Raw genomic sequence first — 13730 nt, 5'->3', positions numbered from 1 at the left:
TCTTCGGTCCAGTTGCTCTATGTACAGTGCATGCAAATCGGCTGTGACAATGCCAGAAGGGAATGGTGTGAGCACCATGGGTCAGGGGGTTAAGTGACTTCATTAGGGTCCTGGGCAGCTCAGGGAGGGAACTCCAAGAGTGTGGCCCCAACCAGACTTGCACTGTGCTCCTCTCTCCGTTCCATTCCTCTCTTTCCTGGGACATCTCTGATCTCTTCCCCTTTGAGCTGTCATCTCCTGTCTCTCCCACTTCCCACCCCTGCCCTCGACCTGTGCTGCTTCCCTCCCTCCCTGTTGCCCTGTAACAATGCGTCTCAGGAAAAGTGCCTGAATTCCAGTGATGTAGCTCTGTTAATAATAGAGTGTCAGGAATGTCGGTAAAACAGGTAAGGCTGTGTCCATGCCGTTGTTTCTGTGTGTTTTTATTGGGAGCAGGTGGAACTGGAAAATGAAGACACGTCCTCTTCCAGTGTTTCCTGCAAACAGTTTCCTGTATTTGACTGTGATATTTTAAGCTTGATTACCTCCCCCAGTTGATATGTTGCCTCTGTAAATTCAGCTGGCATCTCTTGGCTTCATCGTAATGTGGCTCAAAATACACACTTCTGGGCGATACAGTTGACCTAAAATAAGCACGGAAAGCCTATTAATTGCTGCAGAGTTGGGAAATGAGATGAGCTGTCAGTGCTCAGACTCGCTGTTAACGGGGCTGTGTTATTTGCGGGATGCCGTGTGAATGCTAACGTGTTGTTTCTGCTCTGTTCCCTCATGCCTTCCCGGATTCAGAGAGAGGTAACCAGCCGATTTTCACTTCTCCCCCCTTCGTGGTGTCTTAACATGTCTGGCAAAGCTCACTTGCTTTCTTCATGTCGCATTGCCATCCTTACAACCATCCTTGTCTTTGAAAGGCAGAACTTTTGTTTTGTTTCGTTTCGCCTTTTATCACCAGCATTTAAAACAGAGTCTGGAATTGCATCTGCGTCCCTCATTCTCTACTGTGTTTGACCCTGGTTGTGGAAGGTGATGGGCTGAGTGATTAAGTCTAACACCAGTGTGGTCACTCACTAACGACTGAGAAAAATCTCATCAGTGTGGCAGGGAGTGAATGTGATGGAAATAGGTTATGTACCATGTTGTAGAAGGAGGCTTTTCATGCTTCTGGAAAAATTAATATCATGGCCGGGTGTGGTGGCTCACACCTGTAATCCTAACACTTTGGGAGGCCAAGGTGGGTGGATCACTCGAGGTCAGGAGTTCAAGACCAGCCTGGCCAACATGGTGAAATCTCATTTCTACTAAGAATACAAAAAATTAGCTAGGCGTGGTGGTGGGCATCTGTAATCACAGCTACTTGGGAGGCCTAGGCAGGAGAACCCCTTGAATCTGGGAGGCAGTGGTTGTGGTGAGCCAAGATGGCACCACTGCATTCCAACCTGGGTGACAGAGGGATACTCTGTCTCTAAATAAATAAATAAATAAATGAGAAAAATTAATATTAGTGCTTATATTACATATTCTCTAGAATTTGATTGGTAAGGGTTGGCACTAGGCTACTAGCCTAGCCAGAAGCACTGATTCAGTTTCAGTGTCAATTATTAGCCAAAATATATGGTCCTCCCTCTCCGCCACAAGGATAGAACCACAGAAAAGACATCTCTATGAAACAAGAGATTTTGACCTCAGTTGTGTTTTTCCAATGCTCTGCATGTCCGCCTGCCCGTTTGATTGATTGGGGACTTTAAGCTCCACGATTCCATAGCTCTACCACTTAAAAAAACTCCACTTTTGATGGAAGAAGGGAATTTGGAGATTTTTCTCCTTGAAAGAATGATGGTGGTTCCTGCTGGGCAAAATGGAGAGACACGAAGGCAGATCTCTTTGTGTCGGAGTTGGTCTCGTGTAACCTTCCTGCCTGGTTGGGAGCTGGAAGTGATGAGTCCTCAGCCGGTATTTCCTGCCACACTGGTGTTGTGACTGCCCTCTGCTGGTGGCTGTTTTCCCCTATGATGTGCTGCTGTCATAGTCCAGTGGTTAAGAGGGAGAAACAGCATAGAGTGGGCGGTAACACCTGCAGGGCTGGTCTTCCAGAAAGTGTGATTAGGAGAATTTGCAGGTTTCACTGACTTTTTAAATCACTTTGAGGAGACCCTGGCAGGGGCAGGTGGTGGAAGGTTCTGGATGATGAGGGCTGTGCATGTGGATGTGAGCTCCTTCATGTAAAATAACAGCCAGTCCTATCAGACTCAATGGTGAGGACACTTTCAGGTGTTTGCTAGTTCCTATCCTCCTTGTTTATGTGGGTGTCCTCGCTGGGAGGCAGTTGCTCTGAATATTAACAGCAGGACCCTGTTCTAGAGAGGGCTACAGATTCTAGTTTGCCCAAGCCACCTCAATAATTGCAGGTGGTGGAATTTCAGATCTGCTGTTTACACACTCTGTGTCTCATGAGCGTGCCTGGTGAAGAATTCCCTGCCAAGCCTGTGTGTTTACCCAGGGGACAAGTACCTGGGATGCTCCTTTCAGAGGCTAAAAAACTTAGCATCTTTTTAAGCTTGCAAAGAAGGAGAAAGTAAGTTAAGCTTACCAAGCGAGAGCCTGAACTTTGTGAAATTAGTGATGCCTGCATATGATACATGTGACATTGGGTTAAAAAGAACAGCAAACCAAAGTCTTACGTGTGTGTGTTGCGGGGGGTCATTCTGGATTGGCCATCTGGGAAGATGAAGTTTCTTGTTACTTTCGCTTCCTGGTTCCTCCCACTCTCAAAACAAGATTTTTCAAAGTGCAGTCAAAAAATAAAAGCATCCAGTCTTGAAAACAGGACTCATTGTTCCTCCATACCTTGTACAGACTGTCAACAACCCACATTTTTGTATAGCCCAGGAACCCTGTAATTACACCGTGTTGGGCTTACCTTTTGAATTCTGTTTTGGATCTCATGCTAGGCCCTGCACAGGTGAAACAAAGAGGAGAGAAAGCCCTTTGTCCTAAAGTGCCAGAAGTGCAGTGTTTGGATCCAATTCCTTTGCTGCTGTCTTATCCTTATTTGCAGGTGGGACCTGCCCTTTGCAATAGCATCAATAGAAAGATAAGCTGGGAGGGAAGGGTCATTGGGTACATTTTAGCAAGTCTTAGTATAATTCATATGAGTGCAAATATTTATTTAAGAACACCCCTTGTGGGGCCAGGCGCAATGGCTCATGCTTATAATCCCAGCACTTTGGGAGGCCGAGGCGGGCAGATCACCTGAGGTCAGGAATTCGAGACCACCCTGGCCAACATGGCGAAGCCCCATCTCTACTAAAAATACAAAAATTAGCCACGCATGGTGTCACACGCCTGTAATCCCAGCTACTCGGGAGGCTGAGGCAGGAGAATTTCTTGAACCTGGGAGGCAGGGTTGCAGTGAGCCGAGATGGCACCACTGCACTCCAGCCTGGGCAACAGAGCAAGACTCCATCTCAAAAAAAAAAGAAAAAAGAAAAATCCTTCATGGGTAAGGAGACAGTATTTCAAAGTAGGCTTTTTGTTTGACTTCTTTTTCCTCATTTATAATGTACCTACCATTTATTGAATGCCTATCGTGTGCCAGCCTTCACAAATTCCCTCAATAAAACATGCCATGTATTTGACCTGAGCAAATGTGATGGATGTGAAAGATGTTATCAAATTGTGGATACTTGGTAAGGAATCCCAACAACAGAGAATTGGTGAGAGATTGAGTGTAACGTGACTCTAACAGAAAAGGACAGGTGAGCTCCTGCCAGTTACATGGGCTCTGATGCAGCTGACAAGGTCAGCTTGTTCTGTGCCACTCCAGAAAGCAAAACTAGATCCTACAAGCAGAAGTTACAGGGAGGCAAGGTTGCGTTCATCATTTAGAAAAAATATATTTTGAACCAGGTGTTGTGGCACATGCCTGTAGTCCCAGCTACTTGGGAGGCTGAGACGGGAGGATCGCTTGAGTCTAGGAGGTCGAGGCTACAATGAGCTGTGATTGCACCACTGCACTCCAGCCTGGCCGACAGAGTGAGACCCTGTCTCAAAATAATAAAGTGAAAAATAGTATATAAAAATGTTTTAAGAAGATATATATATATTATTCACTGGAGCTTTCCACCAACAGAACAGGCTGATTTATTAAAGAAACGAGATGTCCTATCATGGAAATACTCTAGGTACCATCTGCTGGTGCTGCTGTAAAATGGACTTTGAAAAGTTAGCCTGAGTCACAGCTAAGAGGTCTGTAGATGCCTTTTGGAAGAGAGGTAAACACATAAGCAAATTCCACTTACACTAAGAGAGTTGCAAAGGAGAGATTTAGGGAGAGAATAAGTAGTTCTGGCTATATTTTAAAATAGAGCCTGCTTTTGCCAGGCATGGTGGCTCATGCCTGTAATCCCAGCACTTCGGGAGGCTGAGGTGGGCGGATCACTTGAGGCCAGGAGTTCGAGACCAGCCTGCCCAACATGGTGAAACTCCATCTCTACTAAAAATACAAAAATTGGCAAGGCGCGTGGTTCACGCCTGTAATCCTAGCACTTTGGGAGGCCGAGGCAGGCGGATCACGAGGTCAGGAGATTGAGACCATCCTGGCTAACATGGTGAAACCCCATCTCTACTAAAAATACTAAAAATTAGCCAAGTGTGGTGGCACGTGCCTGTAGTCCCAACTACTCAGGAGGCTGAGGCAGGAGAATTGCTTGAACCCGGGAGGCAGAGCTTGCAGTGAGCCGAGATCACGCCACTGCACTCCAGCCTGGGCAACAGAGTGAGATCCTGTCTAAAAAAAAAAAAAAAAATTAGCCACGTGTGGTGATGCACACCTGTAATCCCAGCTACTCAAGAGGCCAAGGCATGAGAATCACTTGAACCCAGGAGGTGGAGGTTGCAGTGAGCCGAGATCATGCCACTGCACTCCAGCCTGGGTGACAGAGCAAGAATCTGTCTCAAAATAATAATAACAATAATAATAATAATAATAATAAATAAGGCCCGCTTGAATAAACAATCATTTATTCATTCATTCCATAAAGATGGATGAAGCCCCTAGTGAGTGATTAGAATGCTATATAACTGAGAATATATAAAAGCAATCTTTGGTCCTTTTTATTTTTTTAATTAAGAAATTTGAGGCTGTCAGATAAGATGTATTAACACTGTCATTTTTCTCCAGCAAAACTCTATCCTGGTCCTCTGGGAGAGTAATTACTGAGGAAGACAGCCAAAAAGACAGGAATGAAAAGAGTTGGAAACACCAGGGCTCAGTAAGCAGGTGGCAACAGGTACTTGATTCCTGGTACTAGCTTCTGTCACCATTTAAAGAAGAGACACAAGAAACTATAGCTATAACCCTTCCACTTCCTGGGTTATAAAAGAAAACGCAATGATTCTCATGACTGCAGGCGTTAAATGGAGTGAGACTCCGTGTATGGGCAGCAGATGGCTCCTGGCCTAGCCTTGTAAATGGCTAGGGAATGGCATGAGCTGGAGCAGAGGGCAGAAATGGGTCTTGCTGCCAAGTGTTAGATCGTGTCTGATGATCGCAGGTGGTAGAATTTCAGATAACCACAGGTTCCTGGGAATCTAGATGCTGTTGGAAAAACTGGGAGCGATGTTCTTTCTGGCCCTTGGAGATCTTTTGGGCCAGCTGTGTGGTTTTACAGACGAGATGCCGAAGCCTGGAGCCTGCTTGGCTGTGTGAGGTGCCCGGTTAATGAGTATGGCTCCCAGCCCGTCTGAGATGGGACCCTCCTGGTGCTCTGGAAGCAGGGAGTGCTAACGGAAGGATAGCCCTCAAGGGCTCCCCACCTGAAGGCTCCTCAAAGGTGCCCACAGTGGACCAGCCAGCCCCCGTGTCCCATGCAGCAACAGAGCTGGCTACAGGCCCTGCCTGCTTGGCTGCCTGACGCCTGATGGCCGTGTGGCACCCGGCACACTCTTTCCTCCCCAGCTCACGTGCTCAGCCTGAGCTGATCGCACCAGTTTAGGTTTGCACAGCCTGTCAGGAACACTCTGAGTGTGGAGGTGTGTTTACTACAAAGCAATTTCTTATCCCCTTCAGAACACAAGAAAATCTAGGAAATACTGTGTTGCTCTTACATATGATCATAGTAGCGTTTAGCATCATAACACTGGGATTGGGAAAAACCCAGCTGTGTAAAAACTAATCGGTGACATTTTGATCACTGTGGAAGCCAGCTGAAGGGATATAGAGTTCGTTTACTATCTTCTCAATTTTTATGTGTGTTTGGAAAGTTCCAGAAGGAGAAGAGTAAAAAACAGAAAAGAGATGGATGAACTCTGTTCTTTTAACTCCTGTACTCCTCAGGCTGAGCCCCAAACTCCTCCTCCCAGGAAAGGGTCCAGGAGGCCAAGGTCACTGCAGACCTCCCTGTGGCTGAGACCATCTGGCCTGTCTCCCACTGTTCTAGAAAGCTCTCTACCCCTTTCCCTCAACCCCCTTTCTTTGATGTCTTTGGGACCAGCCTCTCCTGGGCTTTTCCTGCCCTCTTCCCCAGCAATTTTTTCTCCACCTTCTCTTTGGACCTCCTGCCTCAACAAGGCCTCTAAATGTCTTTCTTCCCCAGTCGCCAGGCCTTGGTTTGACATGTTTTTTGTTTGTTTGTTTGTTTGTTTGTTTTTGAGATGGAGTCTTGCTCTGTTTGCCTAGGCAGGAGTGCAGTGGTGCGATCTCAGCCCACTGCAACCTCCATCTCCTGAGTTCAAGCGATTCTCACGCCTCAGCCTCCCAAGTAGCTGGGATTACAGGTGCGCACCACCACACCCGCCTAATTTTTGTATTTTTAGTAGAGACGGTGTTTTGCCACGTTGGCTAGGCTGGTCTTGAACTCCTGACCTGAAGAGATCCACCCGCCTTGGCCTCCCAAAATGCTGGGATTACAGGCATGAGCCACCGCGCCCGGCCAGCTTTGTCTTTTCACATTCCACACTCTCACCTGCTCCCCCGACTTCACCCACCTCCCAGACCCATGTCTCCTGCCCAGACTGCAAGCCTCAGTGCAGGGTCCCAGCACCCACCTGCTTGGTGGGCCTTGTCACCTGGTGCTCCTCAAGCACAAGCACCCCACACATCTTGTCCACCCTGGAGTTCACCAGCTTCCTACACCAAACCGGCCCTCCTTCCCTCCCTCACTCCAGTGATGGGGTGCTTAGCTTTCCTAGCAGGGACCCCAGAGTTATTCTTAATCCCCTCCCTCATCCACGTCTCTCACACATCTGCCACTCCTGCCAGCCATCCTTCCAACACCTCTTCCATCTGTCTCCTCTGCCCTGTTCTCACAGATGCTGATTTAGCCTGCACTTAGCTCATCCGCCTGCGCTGGACCACCGCAGTGGCCCCCAGCAGTCCCCTTCCCTTGGCCGGCTTTGTCCCACCAAACAAATCACATGGGATCACCTGTAATATTGCAAGACTGGGATGGCTCAGAGTAAGGGCCAGTCCTGGCAAGACACAAGGCACTGTGTAAACTGAGTACAGACTCCTGCACAGCACCCCTGCAGCCGCACCTGAGCCTCACCACAGTGCCTGGGGCATATGCATAGGGCAGCTGGGAGTTCTCGCAAACAACTGGGGGGCCTTCTGACCTCCCTGCCTTTGCTCATACCTGTTTCAATGTTCTTTGAACCGTCTGCTGCCTTCTTACTGTGATGAGGTCCTTCTTACACTTAAAGAAGCAGCTCAAACCTCATTGCCCGTCTGTAACATTCCAGCTTGCAAGGCTGGAACCTTATCTGTTTGAATTTGCCCCACTGGTGCCTGATACATAATACCAGCTAGAAGGTGCTTGTAGAAGTGAATTGAATTTTTTTTTTTTTTTTTTTTAAGACAGAGTCTTGCTCTCTCACCCAGGCTGGAGTGCAGTGGTGCGATCTCGGCTCACTGCAACCTCCACTCCTGGGTTCAAGCGATTCTCCTGCCTCAGCCTCCTGAGTAGCTGGGACTACAGGCGCCCGCCACCACACCAGGCTAAATTTTTGTATTTTTAGTAGAGACAGGGTTTCACCGTGTTGGCCAGGTTGGTCTCGATCTCCTGACCTCATGATCTGCCCACCTTGGCCTCCCAAAGTGCTGGGATTACAGGCATGAGCCACTGCGCCCAGCCTTTAATGAATTGAATATTTTAAAAAATATCAGTCTTTAATACCAAACCATAAAATCCAAATGGCAGTTGCATTCATTTCCTATTGTTGCTGTAACAAATGGCCACAAACCGAGTGGCTTAACACCACACCACTTGATTCTTTTCCGTTTCTGGAGGTCAGAAGTGTCAAATCCCAGTGTTGGCCGGGCTGTGTTTCTTCCAGGGGCTCTCGGGGAGAGTCCGTTTTCTTGCCTTTTCCAGCTTCTCGAGGCTGCCTACATTCCTTGGCCCCTGCCTCCTGTTCTTTCCCTTAAGAGGAAAGTGCCTCCCGCCTTCCCTTGTGAATTTGCTGGGCCCACCCAGATAGTCCAGAGTAACATCCCCGTCTCAGGATCCTTCGTTGATCACATCCGCCAAGCCCCTGTTGGCATGTAAGGAACATAGCCACAGGTTCCTGGGATGTGGAGAGGGATCATGACTCTCCCGCAGCAGCCCTTTTCAGAAGTCAGGTGCCGAAAAGGCAGGCTTCTCACACAGGCAAGTGATGCTTGGATTTCGTCTTAAATCAATGAAATTCGATCTCTTGTATATTTCATTGTCCGTAGATGAAGTCGCTCCACTGGTCTGTGCTCTAGGCCTGAAAGAAAGGCCTCACTGCCTCTTACAGATCTCTGTGTTTAGGGACTCGGGATATGTTACATGAGAGTGAAATGGGAAATGCACAGATCTCTTGACCTCTGCAGTGAGGAGAAGACACCTGTTTCATCCTGGGAAGCGATGAAGCCTCTGGAGGGTTAGTTACCGGACTCACCCACTGTCATGGACTGACAGATTGCTGCCTCCCTTATCTATTAGCCTCTACCTTGGAGGAAACAACAAAAGATAAGGCTTTAAAAAAAAAAAAAAAAAAGTGAGAATTCCTCCCAAAAAAAGCCTGAGGCTGCTGAGTTTCTCCCTGGGGAAGCTGTGGGTTCCAGATGGTTGCCCTTAAGGCATCAGTCACCTTGCTCTGCGCCAGAGGAAAATGAAGATTAATAATCATAGTTTTTTAAAGTTAAGCCTAAAAGGCTGCCTATGAAAGAACCAAGGCACAGAGGGCACAAAGCCAAAGTTTAATAGGAATAATCCATCGCTTATTGACCAGGGCCTGTTCATCTGCCATGTCGGTAACCTTGGGATGTTGCACGCTGGGGCCTGCCAGCCACCATGGAGAGGCTGATGGATCTTGGAAGCTCCTATCAGAGAATGTCAGAGCCGGGGAGGGACTTGGAAATCATGTTTTTCAACCCCTTCACTTAAAGATGAGGTTAAATTCCATGCCCAGGGTTGTATAGCTAAGTGGAAGCAGGGCTGAGACTCGAATGTGGGTGGCCAGAATCTCAATGCCTGGCCCTTCTGGCTGCTGCTGTCTCTTAGAGGACAGACACAGGTGACACCTGTAACAGTAACTACAAAAGATATGATATAATGACCTCTTTGTAGCACAGAATGTAAATACCGTGGGCACTTTGATACAAGCAGGGTCCTGGGGGCCAGAGGACCAGGCAGACCGTTGAGCTGGGCTAGGCTGAGTAGATGGGCATGCGCTGGACAGTGTGGGGAGGGCCACTGGCCACCACGTGAGGGAAGACACCACTACGAGCAGACACCGAGACCCACCTCTTCTGGAGCAGCGGGGAATGCCGCGCAGTGGGAGGAACATGCTGGAAAGTTGGTGGGACAAATTTTGGAACTCTTAAAATCCACCAAGAGGTTTTTGGACTTGTGTGGTTGACCACAGGGAGCTTTGGGGAGACTTGGCCTCAGGAAGATGGTGGCTGCATATGGAAGTTGGAAGGATTGGAGTTGTGTGCCGGGAGACGGGGTGTATTTCTGAAGGACCCTCTAGGGAGGAGAACCAGAAGCAAGGCATCCCTTGAGTGTGATCTCCAAAAGGGATGTCTTCTGTCCATTTCTTATGTGTTGCCTTGATGGTGGTTGAGGCTGGATGGGAAGACCACAGTGTGGAGAAGACTGTGCTCACCCCTCAAAGTCTCGGCCCAGCGCCTTGCCCCAACCCACCCCCGAGCCCAGTCGTGGAACCCGTTCAGGACTGAGCGAGGGCCGACTTTCCCAACAGGAAGGAGGGATGTGTGCCGCAGGCCCACACTTCTACTCAGCCCGCAAACATGTATTAGTACCGGTGATACGCCAGGCCTGGACTAGACGCTGGGATGAGTTAGGCATAGTCGTCTTCATGGAGCTGCAGAGTGTTGAGGAGAAGACACTCAGACACTTGCTGTGCCCCCGTGTATGTACTGTGTGTGCAAGGAACCTTCCAGGCTCTCACCCATCTTCAGCTGAGTCCTGGCAAGGGGATGGAGATGGCCTGAGCACAGGCAGGGAGGCGAAGAGCAGCTTAGAATGGCTGTGTGGTGAGGGGGCTGGAAATGGAGGGATGGATGCCAGAAATTTCCAGGAGGTGAAACAGGACGAACGTGGGGATTGGGTGAGGCAGGGGGAGTCCGGTTCTAGCATGGAGGACACTGAGCTAGAACATGAGGAAGCAGGAGTAGGTTGGGAGGAGAAATGTTGGGGTCATGTGTGGATTGCCTGTGATTAAAGCATCATGGGGCAGCCAGGTGAGGTGCTGCTGAGCTGGAGCCTGGGCTTAGGGAGCCCCACTGCAGGGCTGCCTGGGGCATGGCAAGGTGAGGTTGCAAGGCAGGGTTTTCTGGCCAGACCTTCACAATGGCCAGTTGCCTGCCATGGTAAATCCCTGTCCCTTCCCAAGGCCGCCAAGGCTATCTGGGGAAAATATCCATCATAGTCTATGAAAAGGCTGCCAGGTCTTACCTTAAGAGAAATAATTTAAAAATTCCTCTATAGTTATATCTCCAGACAGTATCCTGGCTTAGCATCAGATGCAAATAAATCACTGTGATCCATTCCTGGATGGGTAAAGCTGGGTTTATATATATATATAACACACACACACGTAAAAACACTTTCACACACACACACACAAACACACACACACGTAAAAACACTTTCGTCTTTGAACCGCTGTCCTCCAATGTTGACATTGAGAAATATAGTAGTATCGCATGGTTCTTTTGAAGCCAAGTAATGTCACAGTCAGTATCCTTTTTATCAGTAGAACAAATGCGAACACTCAACGTCAGCTGCGTGCTCACCAAGGTGTCTGAGCAAGCAATAAATAATGCGCCGCCGCTGCCGTCGCTCTGAGATTTGGAGTCTGAGACGTGTTTAAAACAAAGGCCTTTGATAGGACTGCAGTCCATGGTGTCTCTTTGTGTTCTGACATTCCCTGTGATTGCCCTTCAACTGTCTCAGTCAGCTGTAGGCTGGTCCATTGTTTGTGCACATGTTTATACATCAGAGCCTATTGTTTGCTTCCGCTGCGCCACTGTCTGTCATTATATCATCATGCGATTCATGTGCTCCTCAAGCCTTTCTGTTTTCTAATCATAACACTGGTTATTACACTAGATAGAAGGGTTCTGTGAAATTCAGTTTTCACTAAGGGTTGTTAGAGATTCCAAGAGTTCAACAGACTGGGTTTTGAAGTTACGTTTTTAGTTTGTTTGTTTGTTTTCAGAGGGAGTTTCGCCCTTGTCACCCAGGCTGGAGTGCAGTGGCACAGTCTTGGCTCACTGTAACCTCTGCCTCCCGGGCTGTTCAAGCGATTCTCCTGCCTCAGCCTCCCGAGTTGCTGGGATTACAGGCGCCGGCCACCACACCCAGCTAATTTTTTGTATTTTTAGTAGAGATGGGGTTTCACTGTGTTGGCCAGGCTGGTCTCCAACTCCTGACCTCAGGTGATCCACCCACCTCAGCCTCCCAGTGCTGGGATTACAGGCGTGAGCCACCACGCCCATCCTTTGTAAAAAAATTTTTAGAGGCTAAGTCTTGCTCTGTTAGCCAGTCTGGAGTGCAGTGGTACGATTATAGCTCACTGCAACCTCAAACTCCTGGGCTCAAGCAGTTCTCCCACCTCACCCTCCAGAATAGCTGGGACTACAGATACATGCCACTGCACCTGGCGTTTTTTGTTTGTTTGTTTGTTTTTGACAGTGGTTTCACTGTGTTGCCTGGTTCGAGAGCTGGTCTCAAACTTCTGGCCTCAAACAAGTCTTATCTTGGTCTCTCAAAATGTTGGGGTTACAGATGTGAGCCACTGCGCCTAGCCCACATTGTAGGTGTTTTACTCAGTAAATGAATTTCTAATTGTCATAAAACTATATGTTAGGAAGCTGTTGAAATTTAATTTTTCCTTTAATCATTGCATACATTGTTGACCATTGACACGCTGGCTGCTAGCTCAGTTAACTTCATAACTAAAGTATATGTTGGTAATCAGCTTGTCTTACTAATGTACTGATACATTTTGCTTGCACAGGGATTTTGCTTATGTAGCAAGAGATAAAGATACAAGAATTTTGAAATGTCATGTATTTCGATGTGACACACCAGCAAAAGCCATCGCCACAAGTCTCCACGAGATCTGCTCCAAGGTAAGGCAGGTCAGGGCAGTATGGGCCGCCTCTCTCTTTTTTTCTTACTGCATAAAGGGATGTGGAAGGGCGGAGGAGTGGGCACATTGACCTGCAGTTGAGCTCAGGGAGAAGCAGGCAGATTGTTCAGCCAGAGTCATTAAAGTATTCTTGCTGCGGGGCAGGCATTGCTGTAAGTAGTACTCCATCTACACAAAATGAATGGAACCATAGTCCCTCCCGCAGCCTGGAAACGTATATATCTCAGGTAGGCAAAACAATGGCAGAGATACATACACCCCAGAAAACTGGGAAAAGGAGTCAAAGCGGATTTTCCAGGGGCAGGGCCATCTGACCTGAGAGTGAATGTGGGTAGAGAAAAAGGCTACAAGAAAGGAGGTGGCAAGAAACCATCCGGGGTTTCTGCAAATGCAGGGAGCTGGGGGTTGCCGTTAACACACACCGACTTCCTGAGGACACACAGTGGCTCATAGAAGCTCCCTGTCCAGCTGGGAGGCAAGACTGTGGTCTCATGCTAGTGAGGGTCCTGCTTCCTTAACCAGAGTCACAGAGCCTCAGAATGAGAACAAACAGTCTGGCGTCACCAGTCTAGCCTCTGCCTCCCACCAGCATAACAGCCCCCTTGCAGACATCCCCCCACCCTCTGCCCTGCCCTCCCATGGACTCCCACAGATGGAGTCTCTTACTTTTCAGGAGGTGGTTCTATTACCGAGCAGCTCTGGCTGTTACAGATTTCTTCTTTATGTTGACCCGAAATCTTCCTCTTGGAACCTCCAGGTACTGACCGGAGATCTGCCATCTGTAGCAGCAGAGAAAGGTCCCCCCATTCTCTTTGCTGGCCAGCTCTTCAGACACTTGAAGCCTTGCTGTGTTTCACCATGTGTTGTGTGTTTTAGAGGCGCTGGACAAGCATCTGTCATTGAGTCTTCTTGCCCCTGACTTCCTCCCTCTCCAGATCCCCCACCCCCGTCTCTGCAGCCACTTTTGGGTCGCATGGCTATTCCAGGTCCCTAACCATCGTCTTCTGGGCACATTCTGGTTGGATCTCCCAGATGAACACAGTATTCCAAAAGTGAGCAGAGAGCAGACCAGGGCCAGGGGCTGTTCT

The 13730-nt window shown here is 48.5% G+C and overlaps 1 protein-coding gene across 47 annotated transcripts in view; it reads left to right on the top strand.

The window, feature by feature from the left end:
- APBB2 (amyloid beta precursor protein binding family B member 2) overlaps positions 1 to 13730 on the top strand; it is a 398003-nt gene that overhangs the window by 367501 nt on the left and 16772 nt on the right. For all 47 annotated transcript variants that reach the window (XM_063664510.1, XM_054486425.2, XM_063664494.1 and 44 more), the window contains one exon: positions 12508 to 12622. In XM_063664510.1, the coding sequence (XP_063520580.1) occupies positions 12508 to 12622 (115 nt within the window). The remainder of the gene's footprint in view (positions 1 to 12507; positions 12623 to 13730) is intronic.

The sequence above is a fragment of the Pongo pygmaeus genome, chromosome 3 (assembly GCF_028885625.2).
Source record: "Pongo pygmaeus isolate AG05252 chromosome 3, NHGRI_mPonPyg2-v2.0_pri, whole genome shotgun sequence".
Classification (NCBI taxonomy): Eukaryota; Metazoa; Chordata; class Mammalia; order Primates; family Hominidae; genus Pongo; species Pongo pygmaeus.
This window is presented reverse-complemented; position numbering and strand designations above follow the sequence as displayed.